Source organism: Heterodontus francisci, chromosome 20 (genome assembly GCF_036365525.1).
Source record: "Heterodontus francisci isolate sHetFra1 chromosome 20, sHetFra1.hap1, whole genome shotgun sequence".
NCBI lineage: Eukaryota > Metazoa > Chordata > Chondrichthyes > Heterodontiformes > Heterodontidae > Heterodontus > Heterodontus francisci.
Window position 1 is genome coordinate 64,023,822 of NC_090390.1, and position 23,330 is coordinate 64,047,151.

At 42.4% G+C, this 23,330-nt stretch overlaps 1 protein-coding gene across 1 annotated transcript in view; it reads left to right on the forward strand.

The window, feature by feature from the left end:
* The window catches only part of vwa2 (von Willebrand factor A domain containing 2), an 83,082-nt gene extending 64,726 nt beyond the window's left edge, over nt 1-18,356 (forward strand). Inside the window, 4 exon segments of the mRNA XM_068053376.1 lie at nt 8,999-9,121; nt 15,960-16,049; nt 16,670-16,687; nt 16,690-18,356. Of these exon segments, the coding sequence (XP_067909477.1) occupies nt 8,999-9,121; nt 15,960-16,049; nt 16,670-16,687; nt 16,690-16,778 (320 nt within the window). The 3' untranslated portion in view covers nt 16,779-18,356.
* The last annotated feature ends 4,974 nt before the right edge of the window (nt 18,357-23,330 follow it).

A 23,330-nucleotide genomic window follows, 5' to 3' on the forward strand; every position in this document is an offset into this window, starting at 1 on the left:
CCACCTCCAGAGCTGCTGGCCAATCGTTGGCCACTGCCAGCACTGCAGGAGGCCTGGAGCAGCAAAGGTGGAGGAGCCCCCAGGATGCAGGCAAGTGGGGTCAGGCTTTCTGGGGCCAGTAAGGCAGGCCCCAGTCAGGGGATGGGGGGTGGTTACTGAGGGCAGGGGAGTGGTCTTGCCATGGGGGTGGCCATCGCCGCCAGGGGATCCTCCATGGGCTCCCAGAGGAGCCAACCACCCCCCCCCCCTCTCCTCAAGCCCACTAGGAGGCCAGCAGGTCTCACCTGGCGGTGTCTCTATGTGGCAGCAGGCCCCTCCGATTGCAATAAAATGGGAGCTGAAGTGGGAAGCTGACCTTGTGGCCATTAATTGGCCACTTAAGGGTCTCAATTGACCTCTAGGCAGGAAGGCTGTCCTTGGTCTGCCCCACCCTGGACAAAATGGCATGGGGGCAAGACAACGTCGGGCATGGTGCCCGATGGCATCGCATGCCATTTTGTGTGCCCCTCACCTCCATTCACATCTCTAAGGGCAGGATAAAATCCTGCTCTAGATTTCAGTTAAATAAATAGAAACCAGTCACAGTAATAACAAGACATATTGCATACAAGTCAGTTGAAATACCACAAATACAACTTGGATAAACAAAATGAGCAGTGTAATTATGTAAGGCACAATCCAATCTAGGTGGAAACTTGTGAAGTTACATTAAATAAAGTTCTGCTAAAACATATTATTGAATAAAGCTGTGGAGTGTGCCAGTTACTTCCATTGGGTTCTCACGCTGAACTGATACATGATTCTTTATAAAATGATGAAAGGTAACTAATGATTTCAAAGAGATGTATCTCACAGAAAAATTAAACAAGATCCACCTCTAAATGATTCTCAGCACTAGAAATTATCCTGAGAACTTTCCTTAAATTAGCTCTAATCTACTTTTTGGCTTTGACCGATCAACCAGAATATCAGGCTTGGTTAGCAAATTCCCAGGATTATTTTTTATAACGAAACTATTTGAAAAAAAAATTGTGAAACCCATTTCACTAAGATGCTTTTTTAAGCTGTTTATTGTCTATTTGCTTTACTTCACATCAATCTGGATATCTCATTTAAAAGTAGTTTGTCATAATTTTATAATAGGTCAGGTTTATTAGCCTGACCCCATTAACTTGCATCCCGGAGGCTCCTCCACCTTCGCTGCTCCAGGCCTCCTGCAGTATTGGCAGTGGCCACCGATTGGCCAGCAGCTCTGGAGTTGGGCGCTTGTCCCTTAAAGGGACGGTGTTCCTGACGGCGGGCAGGTAATTGGCTGCCAACCATGGAATTCCACCGGGGGTCTAACAGAAGGCCCCTGTCTTCCAGCCCATCACTGGGATAAAATTCTGGCCCTAATATATGAAAGAATGGCAACACTTCAAAAAGTGCTTAATTGGCTGTAAAGTGCTTTGGGACATGCAACAGTCCTGAAAGGCACTATATAAATGCAAGTCTTTCTTTCTTTCTTTGGCTAGGTATGGGAAGATTGGGGGAAATTTCACCTGCCAACGTCCCTATTTAGAAGGCATCCAGCAGCTGAAAATGGGAGGGAAACAGTGGCTTCCGTAGGCCATTCAAGGCCTGCATGGAAGTGTAATCAAACCCAACTGACCATATAGCCTTGGGGTTACTTAAATACAGGAAGCAAGCTCCACAGCCTCCACTGGAGAGTACCGCTGTAAATGAGAGTGGAGTTCTGCGGAGGCCAACTATCACTTTGGCATATGGACAGCCTCCTGGCTCACTGCCAAACTTAAGGACATTTTAAAAGAATGAGCAGTTCCCTTTGGCCTGCGCAAAAACAGGCTTTCTGAGCACATGCACAGGCCCACATTCCTAAAAGAAATCCAGGGCCACCACTGATATCAGGTCAATGCTGGCTGCCTGGGCCTAACAGTTGGCCCCTGCATCCAGAATTCAAAGGGGGCAAGTCCCTGGAACAAAATGTTGAAGACTTTCCCCTGGATTTGCATATCATTTGCATACACCACCCATAGGGTCAGACCCACTCTCTGCTGACTGCCCTTAGCACCAAGAAATGAGGGATGGTGGTGGAAGTTGGGGAGATTGCAGGAGATGGTGACATGGTGGAGCCCATCCTTTCCATCCCTGCTATACCCAGATCCACTGAGAAATCATTTTTGGGGGTTTGGGTCACAGTTAAAGAAGGAAAAGTCTAAGTCCGGGTCATACTGGTAATAGGGTTCCTTTAACGGTAAAAACAATTATTATTCAATGTTTGAAAGGGATCAAACAGAATCTTCCACACAGGCAAGTCGCACCATAAAACTTTCCAGTTGGGTAATCCGAGATGCATCACAATCTCCCTACCTAATTCAGTGCTAAAGGAAGAATATTTTTAAAATTGGGTACAATTTTATGGAAGAGAAACAAACCTAATATGCTTTTGCTATGGCACCATGTCACGTTAGACAGCTTAACTGAACTGTCTGTGTAAAAAGTAATGGAATGGTTATTGAGGTGGAAGGAAGTACCAGTGTTACAGATGCATGCAAAATGTGCTGCTATTTCTGTATCGTCACACAATTCTGTTGGCAAATAGTGTGAAGTAGTGGAAAAATTCACAGGCTGATTAAATCTGACCGAGAGGTGAACACACTCTCTGTAGCTGTAACCATCATTCTACCAGACACTGGGAGAGGGAGGGTTTAATGGGCTCCCACAACCTCTATGATGAAGGGAGCGTCACTCATACCCCCTGGATGTGATTATCCCACATGGATGGCAACCTGGAATTTAAGGCCTGAGCTCCAATCCCCACTTGCTGGAACCTTCTGGAGCAGGGTTTGAATCCTGAAATCTCTGACTCAGAGGTAGGAGTGCGACCTCTAAGCCAAAGGCTTGCTTCGATGTGCTGATGTGTGTGGGAAAGCATGTCCAGAATGGCAAGTGGTGACCTGGATGGGGCCAATTTGTCAGTGTATTGCTCTATTGTGTGCTAACCCACTCTGTGTCACTTTAAACCCAAAGATGTATTTTGATCTCTCTCTTTCTGCTGCATCAATTATTTTTTTTGATACAATAATAGCAGTGTCTGACAGCAAACAGTTCTTGAAAAGATATTTGATTTATGTTGATCTTCGGCTTTGATCTGTCTTTGACATGACAACAAAGTTAGGTGGAGGGTTTGTGTTTGTTCTTCAAAAAGAACACATTTGTACTTCAAAAAGTTAAGTCAGTGTTTGAAATTGGAACTTTAACTTTGGGTCTATTAAATGAGATGATAAGATTTTACAACCTGAATCATTAAAGAGAACTTAATCTATTTAAGAAGTATACACGTCACAGCCCTCTGTTGAGTATTCTGAATTATACAGTTTAGTATTGCAGAACTCCAAAGTTTCTTGTATCATTCTTTAATTGTGATAGCAATACTATTCATCTTTTGTAATTTGGAATAATGTTTAATTGCAGTCCTTCACACCTTTTTTTGCTACTTGAAAGCAAAGACAGTTTTATGAAGGACCTTTGAAGACATTGGGTGAGAAATTGGGCTCATTAGCACCTGTTTTCTGGGCACTATGAATGCCCTCAGAGCTTCAAAACTGCAGCTCCGGCACAGGCACACACATGTAGGGTGAAACGTGCCAGATGCCAAGCTGTTGCAGACGTTAGTGCGCGCAGTGAACATTTGCTGGAAGCATGCAAAGCAGGCAGATCATGACGTCATTGATGCCACTGATGCTATTTTGGAGCTCAATACTCCAGCTAACATTCTCCCTTTGACCTTGCACAGCTGAACACGTGTTCAGCAACAGGTAAGATTACCACCAGCACAACTGAAAGGGATCATCAACTGCATACGGGTTAGTTGCTGGTTGATTTCTTCTGGCTGTTGCTACAATTCTCCGAGTGTTTAGTACTTTCTATAGTTGTTTCAAGTTGCAAAAATTTACAGGGAGGGTGTGATAGGTGCTGAAGGACTTGTTGCTGACTTCAAGGCTTCCGCACAAACCAGTTGCTTCCAGACATAGGTGCAGTTGTAGTGTTACGACCAGGTGAGAAAGGTGTCTAGGGGTCTTTTACTGTCTTCACCTGGTCTTATTGTAACAGGGTTTAATTTTTAAACACACTGTGTTTTGAGCTCCCCCTTGGTGAATCCTTGTTCACCACTTTCCAATTATAAGGCAAAGAAATGAACATAAACGGCTTTCTTAGGTTTAAAGAAGAAAAATGAAATTTATTAAAACTTAAACTTAAACTCTAGTACGGTTATTGCCTATGGATATACGACGCACCCACACTAGCATGCACACGTGTTACACACATACAAATAGGGACAGAAAAGAGCAGAATAAAAATAGAGATGTTTGAGGCAATATCAGAATAGTTTCTTATTTAGTGTGCTTCTTACTTAGTGTCCTTTTGTAAGTAGTCTTGCTTTTCACTGGGGCCCAGTATTCTTCTTAAACCTTGTTCACTGTAGGAGACTTTTCTGTCTTGGAGTTCATGTGTCTTCAATGGGTCTTCAGTTCTGTGAGAAAGAGATGAGAGCGGACAGGAGAGAGATGTTCTCAGTCTAGGAGCAAAGAGCTTTCTCAGTATTAAAACTCTGTGGCAAGTTCAAATTCAAAAAACTCCAACCGCCAGTTAATCATGTGACTAAGCTGGTCTGACCATGTCTGTTTGTGTATTCAGCCATCTTAGCAGTTAACCTGGAACGCTAGCCTCTCCACCTTCAATGTCGGGTAATCAAAAGTCCATTGTGGATTAAATTGGAGCAGGGAGTGGCCCCTTTGTCAAAGAACAAAGAAAATTACAGCACAGGAACAGGCCCTTCGGCCCTCCAAGTCTGCACCAATCCAGATCCTCTGTCTAAACCTGTCGCCTATTTTCTAAGGGTCTGTATCTCTTTGCTTCCTGCCCATTCATGTATCTGTCTAGATACATCTTAAAAGACGCTATCGTGCCCGCATCTACCACCTCCGCTGGCAACACGTTCCAGGCACCCACCACCCTCTGCGTAAAGAACTTTCCACGCATATCCCCCCTAAACTTTTCCCCTCTCACTTTGAACTCGTGACCCCTAGTAATTGAATCCCCCACTCTGGGGGAAAAAGCTTCTTGCTATCCACCCTGTCTATACCTCTCATGATTTTGTACACCTCAATCAGGTCCCCCCCTCAACCTCCGTCTTTCTAATGAAAATAATCCTAATCTACTCAACCTCTCTTCATAGCTAGCGCCCTCCATACCAGGCAACATCCTAGTGAACCTCCTCTGCACCGTCTCCAAAGCATCTACATCCTTTTGGTAATGTGGCGACCAGAACTGCACGCAGTATTCCAAATGTGGCCGAACCAAAGTCTTATACAACTGTAACATGACCTGCCAACTCTTGTACTCAATACCCCGTCCGATGAAGGAAAGCATGCCGTATGCCTTCTTGACCACTCTATTGACCTGCGTTGCCACCTTCAGGGAACAATGGACCTGAACACCCAAATTTCTCTGTACATCAATTTTCCCCAGGACTTTTCCATTTATTGTATAGTTCACTCTTGAATTGGATCTTCCAAAATGCATCACCTCGCATTTGCCCGGATTGAACTTCATCTGCCATTTCTCTGCCCAACTCTCCAATCTATCTATATTCTGCTGTATTCTCTGACAGTCCCCTTCACTATCTGCTACTCCACCAATCTTAGTGTCGTCTGCAAACTTGCTAATCAGACCACCTATACTTTCCTCCAAATCATTTATGTATATTTATGTCCATTCCAAGTACTGTCTGTTACTATGCAAAAAAGATCTTTCTGGTGAGGGGCCTGGCAATTCTTTGTGATAGGCCCTCTTTTCTTCCCAGCAACAATTTTAAGTTTTGATGTTCATGTGGTGAAATATTGTGTGCCTCATTCTTGGCAGGTGGGGGCCTGCATTACATAGGCTTTCCCCTTGGAATACAGCATGACTGGGGAATAAACAGAGGCCACACAGAGCAGGACAAGCTGCTTGAAGAGGGAGGAGAGATGAAGGGCTCTCAGCAGGAGGTCAAATCCACCCAGGATGTTCAGGGAGCACATCTCCTACCTGAACCTCCATGAGGAACAATGTGTGAGACAGCTGTGTTTAGTGAGGACATCCTAAGGAGCTGGAGATATTTGCTACTTCTTGCAGTTTACCATCTACTGTTGGATAAGAGAGATCATTGATACTCTCTATTTAAAGAAAGCTACTACATTTCATTCTCTCTTGCCAGAAAATCAGGCAGAGTGATCACACAGCTTCCCTAGGATTGTAGGCCTCCCCATGGTGCAGGGTGCTATTGACGGCATGTCCATTGTTTTGCTAGCGCTGTATGTTAATTCTGTTGGAACTGAAAGGGATTCCACTCCCTCAACATCCAACTGGTGTGTGACCATACACAGTACATCATGGAGGTCAATGCCTTGTATCCTGGCAGCAGTCATGATGCCTTCATTCTGCGGCAGCCCACTGTGTCAACTGCATTTAAGCAAATATGGCAAACCAAAGGGTGGCTACTGGGTGACCAGGGCTATCTCTTGACAAAGTGGCTGATGACTCCGGTGCGTAAACCATGCACACGTGGGCAGCATGCATACAATGAAAGCCATGCTGCCACATGAAATGTGATAGAGCAGATCATTGGCATGCTGAAACAACACTTCCACTGCCTGGATTCCTCCAAAGGAGTCCTCAGTATGGCAGTTGTCAATATTTGTGGTGGTCTGCTGCATGTTGCATAACCTCGCCATCATGAAGGGCCAGCCCTTGCCACCAGCTATACACTGAGCAGCTGCGGAGCAGGAGCTTGAGGAGGAGGAGAATGGAGAGGAAGGGAGGAGGAAACATAGCCAACCCTTTTCTACCTGGGATGTCCTTGAAGAACTAATTCGAGAGCAATACAAGTAATTGCAACCTTAATTTTCCATTCACCAGCAGTTCCACACCTTACCACTGTCACTGACCATCACAGTGTACGCTTGGCCACAATGCTAAGAAAAGGCCCTCACGAAATAAACATTCCAAACCAAGTTTATAGATGACATCATGCCATATTGCATGCAAAAGTCAACTAATCACCTTTGTGCATTCCTTTACTGCCTGTCGTCGGTGTGCCTTTGCTTGTCCTAGTGCTCCTATACAGTGTTATCCAAGTAGCTGCAGTGTAACTGGTGGAAGGCTGAGATTTTCAGTGGAGGAGACTGCAGATGGCCTTGCAGGATAACCTAGAGCAGCTCGACGCCCAGCTGTGGACTGCACCATCTCAGTAGGGGCGGCAGCAGTCTGGTCTGGCTGGCTGACAAGCAGCTGCAAGGGCACTGGCAGAGTGGCAGGGGTGGCTGAATGCTGTCATCCTGAGAGATGGCAGCAGGTCTGCTCTCCATTGAGCCACTATCTTTCCCCCGGGGCAGCCCCTCAGCAATCCCCTAGTAATTGTTGGAAGAAAAGATTACTGGACTGCTGTGACACCCTGTAAGGCTCTTTGCACACTGTAATCCACAATCGAGATGGCAGCAGTCTGAGCTTGCATGGCAGCAAGCTGACTTTACATAACAGTAGGCTGAGATTGTACTGCAGCATTCAGACATTGGGTGGCTGCTGCTTATGTTGCAATGGAAGCTGTGATAGCAACCATCAGACACTGCATCATGGTTGGGTCCACAATGTGCAAAAGGAGTTGGTCACCAATTCCATGCTGTAAAGAATGGGCTCTGCAAAGCCTTTTGCCATGTTAGTTCTGGACTCCTTCGTGCCTCTTGACATTAACAGTAGGCTCTCCAGCAGACTTCCCAATGTACCAAGCATTTTGTTGTGCATACCTATCAATATTTTTTTGTAGGCTGCCCCATTGAGGTCCTCATCTCAGTCCTCTCCAGTGGAATCCATGTGCAACCTCTTCCTCCAGCAAGCTGCCACCTGCGTTAACCTTGCCCCCTGCCTTGCTATAGCCCACTCGTGCCTGGTGTCTCACCACATGCCCCCTACTGATGCGTCCAGCCAATGAACAGCACATTTAACATTGGCTGGATGCAGAGATCAATCGAATGAGCAGGCAGTACACAGTTGGCATAGTGCCTGCATTGCAATCACCAGGCACTGATTAATAGTGAATTGCGATCCCTTCATCCATTTTTGGGGACTATCCAATTTAGTCTGCAATATAATTGTCTATAGTGTGCCAGTGTATTATTAATAATTTTAACCAATGTAATTAGGGAACTGTATTTGAAAGGCTCCGCTACAGATTCCGTTTCCTAAATTAAAGAAGTCAGCATGTGGTCTGAGTGAAACTGCCCAGTGCATGCCCAGTGTTCAATACTCACACCGATGGACTTTGTCTTTTTCTAGATCAATTGGAGCCCTGTTTTATTTTTGGAACCTAGTGTGTACTTTCTTTTTGCCTAGTATTCTAGTAAAAAGCATTCACATCTCATTTGGGAAAGGTTAGCACTCTAAAATGTGCAGTTTAATATTCATAAAACAACAGAACCAAGGGGTGATTTTTTTTTAATACAATGCAGGACCATATCATAGTCCCGTGTGTGAAGTTTTATATGTGCTGATGTCTAAGGGTTTTCGTTTGGCAAAATGCATAGATTATAGTGGCTCAATATTTTTCACTCCCTTCCTGCACCTGTACTGCGCGGCATTACCTGTGTAGGTCTGTGTAGCAGCCATACCGATTGACATTGGGAAAGATGAGCATGAAGAAAATACCCATATTTTAATTTTCAACTCCACCACCTCTGTGTTCAAAAAGTAGTGAGTGATTAGACCAAAGAAAAGTTGGTTTATACCTCAAGACAGAAAAGACCATGAAGAGTAAAATGTATGCTTATGGTTCAGGAACCCAATGGCTGGCAAAGAGAAGGTGAGGTGACTGGAGAAAGGTGTGAAAAGTTAAGCATGACAGTAATGGATAATACTTCTGTTTCATTTTTTTAAAAACCAATCTCCTGCATTGTCTCAACAGTGGCCAAAGCACCAATTAATCTGTGTAAACCAAATCCATGTATGAATGAAGGAGCGTGCATACTTCACAATGCAAGCTATCGTTGTGAGTGCAAAGGCTGGGAGGGAGCGCATTGTGAACACAGTAAGTATTCTCAGTTTTTGCAGCCAAACAACACCTTAATAATCCCTTAGTTTGAAAGGTAATGTCTCTGCACCAAACCATGACTTTATTATTGTGCCAACCATACTTCTTCACCCTAAGTGAAACTTTGTTTCTCCCATATTTCCTTCAGCATCGTCCACTGGTTTCAATGGCAGAATTGACCTTTACAAATACTGGTCTGGTAATGATACCTGTGTAATTTTCAACACTAGCTTAACAACTATGTAGATAAAGCAATAACAATGCACAAAGTTCCGTAAAGCAATGAGACAAGAGAAATAACAAAGCAGTGCACTGAGGCCCATCTTGAACAGCAAAACTGTACCAGACAGGTACTGGTAAGTAGAGGGATCAGCTACATTCACATTCAAATGAAACTGGTGTTAAAAGCAACAAAGAAGAACTCATATTTAATCTCCAGTTCCAATTTATGATATAATAAGCCACAAAGTTCCAGTTTTCTACCTAGAGCTTGTTGCGCTGTGAGGCCCTCAAAATACATTTTCTATTTTATGATTCAAAGAATCTTTTTAGAGAAATTAACGGTCTTAAAATATTTTCTCTGCATGTTATGTGCGGTGAATTCATAAACAAGTTATTTAGAAATAGGTTTATAATTTTGTTGCACACATCACACAGATGAAATCTTCTCCCATAATTTTCTTCATGCTTTATTTTTAGTTATTCCTAGCATTAAGTTTCAGTCCTCATTTTAAATCCATTTTACACTGTCACTGGAATATTCTTGTGGTTCAATAATCCTTTCACTTTAAAATTGTTTTCCTTGGGCTGGTTGATATCATGTACTTGTCTATCTTTGAGAACCAGAAAAAGCAGCCTCTTTCCAAGCCTCTACCCATCTTATCCATTACAGTGCGCATGGTAGTGGCACAGGTTCTGAATTTCCTAGATTGTCTGGCTAAGACTTTGCCATTTTTCCCATCTTACCTCTAATTTCATACACTTAAGTGCACTGCATCATGCTCTATTAATATGAAGTCTTCTCTACCTACTGGTTTCAATAGAGTATTAATAAATATACAAACTTACATGCTTCATTGGCTTATAATCTTAACCTATTCTAAAGCAAGATGGCCACAGAAATCTGACTTGATCCACTAAAGATTCAAAGTTAGTTTGGGCAGTTAACCCCTTCTTAGTTATCCTGTTATCATGGCACATAACTGCCCACAACTTGGTATAAATTGCCAGTGTCACTTAGTCAGCTAAAACAGATGGCTGGTGAGACACTGTTTAAAGATAGAGAATAGAGGATTGGCTAACCAACAGAAAACAGAAAGTCGGGAAAAATGGATCCTTTTCTGGTTGGCAAGATGTAACTAGTGGGGTGCCACAGGGTTTGGTCCTCAGGCCCCAACTATTTACAATCTATATTAATGACTTGGATGCAGGGATAGAAGGTACTATAGCCAGATTTGCAGATGACACTAAAATAGGTGGGATATTAAGTTGCAATAAAGAAATAAGAAATTTACAAATGGATATGGATAGGTTAGGTGAATGGGACAACATTTGGCTGATGGAGTTTAACGTGGATAAGTATGAGGTTATGCATTTTGGTCAGGAGAATAGAAAGGCAAATTATTATCTAAATGGAGAGAAATGTCAGAGTGCTTCGGTGCAGAGGGATCTGGGTGTCCTCTTGCATGAATCGCAGAAAACTAGTATGCAGGTGCAGCAGGTAATAAGGAAGGCAAATGGAATTTTGGCATTTATTGCTAAAGGAATAGAGTATAAAAGTAGGGAAGTGTTGCTGCAACTGTACAAGGCATTAGTGAGACCAGACCTGGAGTATTGCTTACAGTTTTGGTCCCATTACTTGAGGAGGGTTGTAGTTGCATTGGAGGCAGTTCAGAGGAGGTTCACTAGATTGATTCCAGAGATGAGGGGTTTGTCTTATGGAGAGATTGAGCAGTTTAGGCCTTTACTCTCTAGAGTTTAGAAGAATGAAAGGAGATCTAATTGAAGTATATAAGATGATTAAGGGGATTGACAAAGTAGACATAGAGAGGATGTTTCCTCTGGTGGGGCAATCTAGAACAAGAGGTCATAGTTTTAGGATAAGGGGTAGCAGCTTTAAAACAGAGATGAGGAGAAATTACTTCTCTCAAAGGGTCTTGAGTCTGTGGAATTCACTACCCCAGAGTGCGGTGGTTGCTGGGACATTGAGTAAATTTAAGGAGGAGATGGACAGATTTTGAATTAGTAATGGGTTGAAGGGTTATGGAGAACGGGCAGGAAAGTGGAGTTGAGGCCGAGATGAGATCAGCCATGATCATATTGAATGGCGGAGCAGGCTCGAGGGGCTGAATTGCCTACTCCTGCTCCTAGTTCTTATGTTCTTAAAGGTCATACTGTTTAAATAGCGGATTCCATTCTGATATTGAGGTTAAAAATAGAGGCTTTGTTGTCTATTTTCATGAAGGTGAAGGATGGCAATGTTGGGGAATGTTAAGTTTCTACATAGAAAACATCAAGCACTCCCAGGTCAGGTATAGCTCCCTATGCTGCCCAACAACATGCTTTATCTCCAGTCTCAGAAGACTGATGTTGCATCTCATTCCGGTAATCCTGTGATTTCTTCAATGCGGTATCTTATTTTGTGCTGTATTAAAATGATCATTTGTTAGAATAATAAATATTTGAACTCTTTTCTTGGTTGAGTATCAGTGTTACTTTTCTTGAAACAAGCTGTAAAGGACACATGATGGGAGGTAAGGGTTTATGAAAATAAACCACTGGGAAGTTGAGAACCTAATGTTACGAGGAATTTATTTTTCAGTAAGCTACAGCTCCATATTAATTCATATAACTATATGTATATTCAAGTGTGGGATTTAGAAAATTGTGCTTCAGCAGCCAGATCTCAAGTCTTGATGAACCATAGTCTGTTGGAAACAAAACAGGTCCTGAGATAAGACTTGCCATATGGCAATTATGTTGGGCCTTTTTTTAGGAATAAGGGTGTACTGACAAGCTGCCTCTGAAATACTGCTACACATTGTTTGGGTTATGTGGAGAGGCTATGAAAGTTGGGCTAGCCTTGTTTTCTTTGGAGAATGGGAGACGCCAAATTGAAGTTCTCAAAATTGTGAAGGAAATTGGCAAAATTGATCCAAGCAAATTTCCACTGCAGCAGCAGGTTTAAATGGAAGAGAACACGATGACCCAGGTTTTACAGTCAGGGGCGCTGCAAGGGTGGTTGCTGCTGACTCGAAGAAAACTGCCCATAAAGATCTAGCGATCTCTGTGACATGGTTTACCCCTTTCTCAATGGCAGTTTAAATCTGGCACCAAATCAAGGGAATGTCTTGCCATGCAGCCTCAGTAATGTCAGAAAACTGGGGCTGGAATTGTGGCGCCAGTGGGGCTCCCAACACGGCCTTTCCAAGTCTCCCCCAACGGCGTGATCTTACGTTGTTCCAGCACTTAAGTACCGGGCGCTGGGATCACTGTCCCTTGAAAGACAGGGATCCCGCCTCCAAGAGCTGCCGGCCAATCACAGGGCCAGCAGCTGAGCAGTATCGGCAGTGCCACTGGGAGCAGTGGCCATTGCTGGTACTGCAGCGGCCTTGGACACAGGCCCAGTGCTGGAGACCGGGTCAGAGGTAGGTCAGGCGGGGTCGCCTGGGCAGGTCTGGAAGGCCCCAGCGAGGGTGGGTTGGGAAGATGGGCATTATTTGCAGGGGGAGGTGTTCCACTGAGGTGGAGTTTTTCCTGGCTGAGGTCCACAGTTGGCCACAGATTGACCATGGAGGAGGGAACCTGCCCCCTCCCCCCCCCCCCCCCCACCACAGGGAGGGCACCTCTTATTACTAGGCAACCTCCACGCATGGCGGAGGCTCCCCCGTCTCTAGTTAAATCCCAGCGGCAGCAGGAAGAGGCCCTTAAATGGCCATTAATGGACTACTTAAGGGCCTCAATTGGCCTCTGAGCGAGAAGGATGTCGTCGGCCTATCCAACCCCAACAAAATCGCTTGGCCACAGGGAGGCGATGGGCCCTCTGGCCCCCCACCTCCCATCGCAATTATATGGGCCCCCCCCACCTCTGGCCCTGTCTCAGGGGGGCCCATAAATCAAGCTCCTGGCAGGCAACCAATCGTTGAAATATTCACCCTCTTTTCCAGGGTCTGACAGCGAGACTAACAATGTTAGAAAGGAAGTTCTGCTAAATGATGATTGCAAGGGAGATTACACTTTGTGGGAAACTCTACAGCCCACCCTATGGAGGAGCATACACGCACTGACGGCAAATTCTGGATTTCCACGTTATTCTGTGCACGTGCGGAATCCCAAAGTTGCTGTCAGTTTCAGTGGCTTAATGCTGGTGAATGCTGCCAGTTTCACTGTCATTACCACAGCAACATCCAGGCTATTAAATATTATGAAATTAAGATGGAAGCCATGTGGAACTACTTCACTCAAAAAGATAATGGAGCAGTGGATTTAGTTACAAGGGTAGGTCTTTGAAGCAGTCCATTAAAATGCATTCAGGAGACAATAGATTCTGGAAAGAGCTTATAATAAGGCAAGCAGGCTGAGTTGATCCTTGAAAAAGAATCAAGCTTGTTGGACCTATTGGCACTATCCTCTTTCTAAAATTTCTTATGTTGCACACATGATTAGAATAGATGGGTTGGATTAACAGGCTAAAGCATTGCTAAGTTAATGGGGGGGATTTTAATTGCCCCCCTCCCTTCCCTCCACGACTGGATGGGAGAAGGTCAGTGGTAGAGGGGGTTAAATTGACAAATATTGGAAACCCGATGCCACCTGTCCGTGAATGTGCCTGCTTCTGTTTTAACCGCTGTGGGTTTAGGGACGTACAAGTATCCTGTCTGGAGAGGCAGGTCCATATTATGTAAATGGATCTCCATTTTCTAGACCCTCAAGCAAATCTTCTGCCCCAAGTAACCAACTCCCACCGTGCCAAACCTAAATTGTTTCCCGTTCCCCCTTCCCCAATGACTATATTTCTTGAATGCTAGCTTCATGCAGTTGATAACATTCTTGCCTCTGATTCAGATTGTGGGTTCAAGCTCTACCCTTAGACCTAAGCACATAATCTAGGCTGATAATTCAGTGCTTTGTTGTTGGAGGTGCCTTTACTGGTGGACATTAAATACCCCATCATAATACTATTTGAAGAAGAACAGGGAGTTCTCCCAGTGGCCTGACCAACATCTGACCCTCAATAGGCACCATCAAAAATTGATTAGTGGGCATTGATCTTGTTTCTATCTGTGGAAATCTTGCTGCATGTGAAATGACTTAAATTTACTTGTATAACAGCAGTTATTGTACTTCAAACTGGTTAATTACATGTGGCAATTTGAGATGAAATAAAATTACTTTTTTGCTCCACTCCCAAGTCCTCAAAACTTTAATGCAATAAATTTGACTAAGAATCATAATTGTAAAATGTGTTATTTGTGATCTTTGAAACTAGGATACATGATCAGTCGTAAAATATCACACAAGATAGTTTTCTCCTTGGTTTCTATTTACCTTGTTTCTTGTCTATTATTATGCATTATAGATTAGCAGCATTACAAGTATTTACATTCCAGTTTGTGTGTGTGTCTATCTGTGTTCAGTTATTCTGAATGTATAAAGGATTTATTTAAGAAGAAACAGAGCTTGGGACCAATCCCACTCCCTTAGTGGGAAAATCACTTCTAGGAAGCAAGAAATCAGGGGTACACACCTTCTGATTGCCACATCCCCCAGAAACAGCCACTTTAGCCCATTTTCTAGTCACAAAAGGAATATTGTTCTGTTGACAATTGTGCTATTTGTATTGATGAAAAGTAACCTTGTTTTGATTCAACCCCTTTCAAGTATACCATAGAACCACAGACCTATACAGCACAGAGGAAGGCCATTATGTCAGTGCCAGCTCTTTGCTACAGCAATCTAAAACACAACTAAAACTGTCCCCCTCTCTTCATCGACTTACCATTATTTCAAGCATTTATCCACTTTTCTCTTAAAAGATGCAATTATCTGCCTCAACCACTCCCTATGGCAAAGCATTCTGTGATCAGTTTATATTGATCCCCCAACTAAAGAAAATAGTCTCTATTATTTTCAAAACTTATATTAAATCTCCTAGCCTACATCCTCTATTGCCTTTCTCATACCTATAGTTACCCATCCCTGGCAGCATCCTGGTAATTCTGCACTGTATGTTTTCTATGGCTTTAATGTCCTTTCTATAGCTAAGTGTCCAAAACTACCTTTTTCCTGTTTTTGTTATTTTAAAAAAATATTCCTTGCCTCTTTTTATAAGCGTGTTTATCTCTCACTATCTCAGACTTTTTCTCTTTCTCCCCAAAGTCTTTTCTCTCAGTTTCTTTCAGGTTAGCCTTCTGCTTCATTTCCAGTAATTTAATTACACCTGCCATTCCTCTCTAGTCTCAAATCTAAACCTTCCCCATCTCCTTTTATATTTCCTCCCCCCACCCTGCACAACCACCTCCCCCTCCCCCCACCCACTGCTCCATTCAGACTCTCTGCAAAGAACATTTTTCCCATTTCAGTTCAATTGAAGGCCATCAGTTCCAGAAAACATTCAAATGGCCCACAAATGTGAACCCTTCCCTCCTGCACCAGTCCTGTAGCCATATTTTGACCTTCGTTTTCTTACTCTACCCAACCTGTGCACTGGAATCCTTTAACATTTATGTTGTTGATGATAGAACTTGTGTAGAAAAAGTGAAAAAAACTGGGGATGGCAAGGGAACTTCACTGAAGCCTGACAAGCTTTAAACTCTTTTGATTGTTCTTTATGAAGGAATTACCAATCCAGAACCCCGCGGAGATTTCCCTAGGATACATAGGAATCGACGCAGGCAGAGGAAGTTGCGTCACTTGAACAGAAGAGGTAAAAGAAGGTTTCGCAAGAGATATGGACACCGAAAGAATGAAGAACCATTACTTTAACAGGAGCCATACTGTTCTATTTCACATAAACTCATCTCTTCAATCTGGGCCCATGAGTCCAAAAACACAAATGTCAAGGAGCTGAGTTTCAGTGAGTTGTCAACCTTTTAAAATGACAAAAGTGAATTCCAAATTGAGTGATCTTTTTCCAGTTCCACAGATAATGAACCAAAGTTTTAAACAAAACAACTGAAAAGGTACCTACATTTCTTAAGAAAACACTATTAATAAGGTATGTTTGATGTACTATTAGCTTACTGCAATTCATGGGCACCTCCAGAATGACTGCAAGAATTGTCTAGTGTAGCACTGCCTCTTGCTTACATCTCGATGCTATAGATCTTCACTCTAAAATATAGTCAATGTGATTATTACATTGAGTTATATTTGACTGAGCCATACAAACTATCAAATCGGATAACTTGTTTCTCACACACCACGGCACAGTTTTGTGATTACAAAGTACAGAGCTGTAAGGTGTGTTAAATATTTCTGTCTTCATAGAGCTCTGATTCTAAAATAAAGGTTAAAATTTACTGCTCTGCTGTATTAAACAAGCAGATTCATTACATTGGAGATTTCCCTGTCCAGTAATGTGTGTTATACATATGAGAAAGAAATTAATCTGCAAGTTAATGTAGAGATTATCCAAGTAACCCTGATTAGTTAACTGAACTGTCACCACAGTCAAATGGTTGGAGTGTGCTTCATCACCAAATGGGGTGAAACTGATTACAGATTATTTTAGCATATGGAGCTGTGTTTTAATTTAGGAGATGGGTTAAAATAGATTATGTTTTAAATAGTATGACGGTGTCTTGATGACTCTGTTAAGTTGAATCTGGATATACATTTAAGAAAGAAAATAGCTTCTTGCTAACATTAAAAATATCTATTGTTACAGGTGAGAAAGGTGTCTAGGGGTCTGTTACTATCTTCACCCAGTCTTATTGTAACAGAGTTTAATTTTAAACACTGTGTTTTGAGCTCCCCTTTGTGAATTCTTGTTCGTAGCTTTCCAATTATAAGGCAAAGAAATGAACATAAACAGCCTTTCTTCGGTTTAAAAGAGAAAAGTGAAATTTATTAAACTTACTTAAACTCTAATACGGTTCATGCCTACGTGCAAATAGGGACAGAAACGAGGAGAGATAAATATAGTAGAGAGGGGTTTGAGGCAATATCAGAAGAGTTTCTTGTTTACTGTGCTTTTGAGCTCACTTGATTGTAGGTAGTCTTGTTGTTTGTCGGGGCCAAGTGTTCTTCTTAAACCTTGTTCACCTACGAGACTTTTCTCTCTTTGAGGTTTGCGTGTTTTCACAAGATTCAGTTCTGTGGGAAAGAGATGGAGGCTGGCAGGACTGGAGAGGTTCTGCTTCAGTTCCATGAGCACAGGGCTTTCTGAGTTCCAATTCTGTTTTTCCAATTTAAAACTCCCCTAGTTGGCCAGCAGGTGGTCACATGACCGACTGGTTTGACCAGGTCTCTTCTGTGTATTGGGGCAGTTCCTCATTGTTCCAACACTGTCTGTTACTATGCAAATGTCTTTGCAGTCAGGGGCTTGCAATTTTAAGATTTACTGTTCATGTGGTGAAATAATGTGTGCCTCAGTCTTGGTAGATGAGGGGCTTGCCTGAAACTATCAATAGCAGAAAAACTGTGCAATCATTGTTCATTTCATTTATTCTGGGGAAGTACTACTTTTCCATAGAAACAGATGACAACCAAAATTTCTCTCTCTAAAGATTCAAAGTGTGATTTAAAGGTTCAATAATAGCAGCAACTTCATTTATATAGTGCCTTTAACATCGTAAAATGTCCCAAGTTGCTTCACCCCAGCATTTATTAAACAAAGTTTGACAGCCAGATAAGGAACTATTAGGGCAGATAATCAAGAGCTTTTTCAAAGAGGTAGGTTTCAAGGAGCATTTTAAAAGGAGGAAGAGAGGCAGAGAGGTTTAGGGAAGGAATTCCAGAGCTTAGGGCCTAGGCAGCTGAAGGCATAGCCACCAATGATGGAGAAATTAAAATCAGGGACGCTCAGGAGGTCAGAGTTGAGATTAGTAAATGAATTACTCCTCAGACAAAAGTACTCAACTCAAGTAACTTGTATTTAGAACAGAAAAATGAGCAGGTGTCTTCTAGAAATAGTATTGATTGGCCCTATGTTATGGACTAATGGACAATTCACATACCTAGGGATGAAACAAGAATTATATTTAAGAACCATGACTTCTGTAAATTTATACAAGCTGCTACACATTATTGATAGTTACGCTTTCAATCATAGTTTCTATAGTTCATTCCAGCACTAGAGCTTTAAGTTAATGCTTTGATTTAAACAGCTTATTTTGCATAAATATATATATAGCATTGTTTTGTGATAAGAGGCACTGGAATCTAGATATAATTAGGAGCAAATTGCTTGCACTCTAACTTGAACTGCTGTCTGTATATCTTGAATTTGCTCTATATATTGTTGAAAATATCTATAATTCTCAAGCTTGAACTAGGGTTTTTTTTTATTTAACACCACAACACTTGTGGATCTTGTAATAGATATTTATAATAGGCTTGAGTGAATTGCATTCTGAACCGGGATGACAGTACTGCTTATCATTGCTATGTAATTATAATACAGACTGTGTATACTAGTTATTTGGAGCCCTGGCTCGTCATTTCTAGAACTATTTAGGAGTGTGCATGCCTGAAATCACCCCAGTCGCTTGATGTCAGAAGTTATATCCTGGGCTGTTCCCCGTCTCTTTCCTTTCTTGGATGTATTTATCTTTCTTCAGGTCTCTTCTTGTCTTAGTCTGTTTGGTTTCCTTGAGCTTACTGCACCCCCCACCCCCACCTCTCCTGTTCGCTCTTTTGACTTGTTTTTCACTGGTGTTGCAAAGTGAACAGTAAGACCCAGTGATACTGATTTCCAGTAGTCTGCAGCACCAATGCTTTAAACTGCAAGTCATTCCTCCTCCATAGAATATATGCCATTAAAAAAAATTCACAAAGAACCGATTCAAACGTTGAGGGAATTTAAGAGACCGAACGTCAGAACAGTAATGACTTCTATAAAGCAACAATTTGTGGTATGGTTCATGGAAGTCATTCACCTGCAGGGTTTGTAAGTAATTTACACGATCTCACCTAACGACTGACTTTCTTGTAATCACATTGCTACTATGTGCTGTTCTAAACATGGTTAAATCTGGAATATACGTGGCGCAAAGTTCAAGTAGCAACCTGAGCACTGACTTTGAACAAATGTATGAACAGGAGTCTATTGGTTTCAATGGGTGATTCAATCGAATCAACATGTGATTGTTGTGTGACCTTTCACACATACAAGACATGCAGCAATGCAGCGTTGCCTGACTATTTGGCCAAGAGATCTTGTATAGAGATAGATTAAAACAAAATATGTGACCATATACAGTTTATCAGTATGGCTTGGCAGAACTTACAAATACAATCTCTATACAGTAGTCTATCTTCTGTAGCATTACAGGGCTAAGTGCAACCTTCAAGTGAAGTGGACTTAGATGGGTGGCTAATAATTTGGATGAAGCCATGCAGATATAATTCAGTCCCTGTTTTAAGGACATACCTCCCATCCTTATTTTTATATAATACTTGATTTCATATTATTTACTGTTAAATACTCTTCTTTGGCCTCCTTATCTCGAGAGACAATGGGTAAGCGCCTGGAGGTGGTCAGTGGTGTGTGGAGCATCGCCTGGAGTGGCTATAAAGGCCAATTCTAGAGTGACAGGCTCTTCCACAGGTGCTGCAGAAAAATTTGTTTGTCGTGGCTGTTACACAGTTGGCTCTTCCCTTGCGCCTCTGTCTTTTTTCCTGCCAACTGCTAAGTCTCTTCGACTTGCCACACTTTAGCCTCGCCGTTATGGCTGTCCGCTATAGCATAGCAAAATCATTGGTGAAATTTGGAAGCAAAGAACTCGAGTTGGTCAGGGCATAAGAGTTTTTCTGGGGTACAGGCTGAGGTGCTGGAAAATGCAAAACCAAGGTGCTATAGTACCACCACTGGTGGGAGGGTGTAATTGTAGACTGACAACATTTTATGTCAGTTTCCATCATAAATGTAGTCAAAGAGTTTATAATGGAAAAATTGACACAAATGTGTCACGAGAAGATAACCAGAAGGAAAGTTTTCTAAAATTTTCTATGTATGTAGAACTGAGAGCAAAGTGTGGGACCAATGAAATAGTCCCGAGTTGCAAACTTAAATGACCAGTCTTTACAGTCAAGCAGTACATACACTCACATATCTAAACTCTGCACACTGGGCTGAATTTTATCAGCCCTCTAGGGACGGGCAGGTAGGGGATGGGGAGGCCCATAAAATAACAAAGGAAGTTGGGGGGGTGGAGTGCCCATCACCTTCCCGACGCCATTCAATTTTTACAAGCAGCTCATGGGAGCACCACCGTGTGGTCCCAGTAGAGCCAGATGGCCTCCCTGCGGCCTGGGAGGAGTGGGGTGGGGGGTGGTGGGATGGGGGCCCTCCTTCTTGGGCAATCTATGGTCCACAAAGGTCCCATGGTCAGCCCCTGGCAGCAAAGGCTGCCCCTGCACAAACACCTTGCCTCTTGCCGGGGCCAACTTACCTCACTTACCTGCACTCCGGGCCTCCAGCACTGCTCCTGGTCCTGGGTCTGCTGCAGTACCTTTCCTAGTGGCACTTCCCATTACTGCTGAGTTGTCAGCCCTCTGATTGGCCGGCAGCTCTTGGAGGCGGGATCCCTGTCCTTAAAGGAACGAGGATCCTGATGCTAGGCAGTTAACTGCCTGTCATGAAATGCAGCCAAGGGTCCACTAAATGGCCAAGTTAGGGTTCCCCTTGCCTTTCTGGCCTGGTATCGGGACCCGCGTCGCCTGCATTAAACTCAGCTCAGTGTATGAGGCAATATCAATCAGACAGGTCCTTATTATAGTTTCACACCAGTCTTGCTTCTTGTTCCTCTCTCTTTCTGCCCTTGATTGACGTTATTGGCCATAGTTTAAAAATAAATGATTTACTCCCTTTTCAACATTGAGGGCCGAAGGGCCTGTACTGTGCTGTAATGTTCTAATTCTAATTCCTCTTTAACTTTCTACGCTGTCTCCTACTCCCAGACTCCTCTTCCAGTTGATAGAAAGGAATATGGTCCTGTCAATAGGCAGCCTCATTGCTACTTTGTTCATCAAATAGGAGGTGAGCATCTATGAGGTGTGAATGGCACAGTTTTATTTTCCTCCCAGGAAGTCAAATAGGTCGACTACCAAATGCAATGAATGAGAATGATGAGTTAAAGTAATGACCAAATGGATATTAATCCCTGTTTGGACCTGTAGCTAGGAGCTTTGCTATTGGACAACCACTAAAACTGTCATTTTGATATTCGAAAAGATTCTCACCTAAATTTGAAATTTTAAAATAGGTAAAATAAGAAAGCTAACTACATCTTTTTGCTGTCCTTTAATCAAGATTTTAAATCAGTCTGGTGTGCTGTAGCTTAGTTCAGACTGAGAATACGTTATACGTTACACGTTATTGTGCTTAGAAAAATGACTGGATATTATAGTATTTTGTATATAAAATCTGGTATCCACCTCTGTACATTGTTATGTTTACCTGGTAGTGTTAGATGTGCTGCATCAAGATTTTTTTAAAATGGTTTTATATTTTCAGGAAGTTCACAAATAAATCAAACTGACTTGTAATAAGTTACAAACTCAATGGTGCTATATCGTATTAGAAATCAATAAAATAAGTTGGTCACCAAACTGCTCTAGTATTTTGTCTATAACAGTGTTATGGTTATCTCCATTTAACAAAGATTAAAATACAGGACACCTCACTGAATGCTGCTTATTATTAAAACACCAATTTTTATTGTTTCTCTGGCAGATTACTCAGCATTACCCATTTATACAGACCCAAGCAGCAAGGTATATTCATAGTTAATAACCGGACAGGCCTCTAAGTGTTATCTATAATTTCTCACAGGTTATCACAGAAAGAGCAGCACTGAGGATTGTGGCCATTTCAGATGGTCCTTAAAGCATCAGGAAAGACACCGATCTGAATCTCGACCCTAATCTAAATAAGACATATTAGAGGATGTCACCCTGACTGCTTTGTCACAAATAACCCAGTTTGCTCACGAGAACCTTTTTAGACCACATGAAATTTTAGAAAAGCAAAAGCTATTCAGCCCAACAATTTTCTCCCTTTTTTATAATAGATCAACCCCACATACCAATCTTCTCACTTGCATCCCTTGTAATTTAAACCACACCATATCGGGAATTTGCCTGGATTTTTAAAAGTCTCTTAAGCTTGAAACCTGCTTTACAAGGAAAGCAAGTTCAGTTTCCTTGATCATATGATCAGAACTTCAATTCTTGACCAAAGATTCAAAATCAGTAACTTGGGCTAGCTTACTCAGTCAATCACACCTAAACTGGCCAAGGTAGTAAAGGGACCATTTCTAACCTCATAAATAAATTACCTTTTGAATAAATAAGCAACAGGTCAGTACCCTGACTGTTTATTCAACTCTTTGAACTGCCATGAAATTGCCCTCAGGACTATTAAGTTTGATGTGCTAAAGCAAGGTATTGTAAAGTGCAAAGGTGCAATTCACAAGCTGAGTTTCCAATTACTGGAGTAACAACAATCGAAGGCACAGAGCAGAACCTTAGCTCTTCATCACAGAGATGGAAAATCGGCAGGAAGACCACCAGAGGTGAAACGTACACGCACACACCTCCAAGTGTCCAACTCAAAAAATATGTTGGCAAAAAGCTGATCTAACATGACACCTATATCATTGTGACCAATGGAGTGGAATGCAGAGAACCAATGGGGGAGACAAATACATTTTGAAACAGTGCAAATAGCAGTTACATGTACTGCCCCTGACTCCTCAAATGGTACATTAAAAAAGCAGTCGGCAGCCTAATCGGAAATAAAAACAAGAAATGCTGGAACCACTCAGCAGGTCTGGCAGCATCTGTGAAAAGAGAAGCAGAGTTAACGTTTCGGGTCAATGACCCGAAACGTTAACTCTGCTTCTCTTTTCACAGATGCTGCCAGACCTGCTGAGTGGTTCCAGCATTTCTTGTTTTTATTTCAGACTTCCAGCATCCGCAGTATTTTGCTTTTATATAAGCAGCCTATTCTGGTTATTTAGTGATTATTCGTAGGGGAATA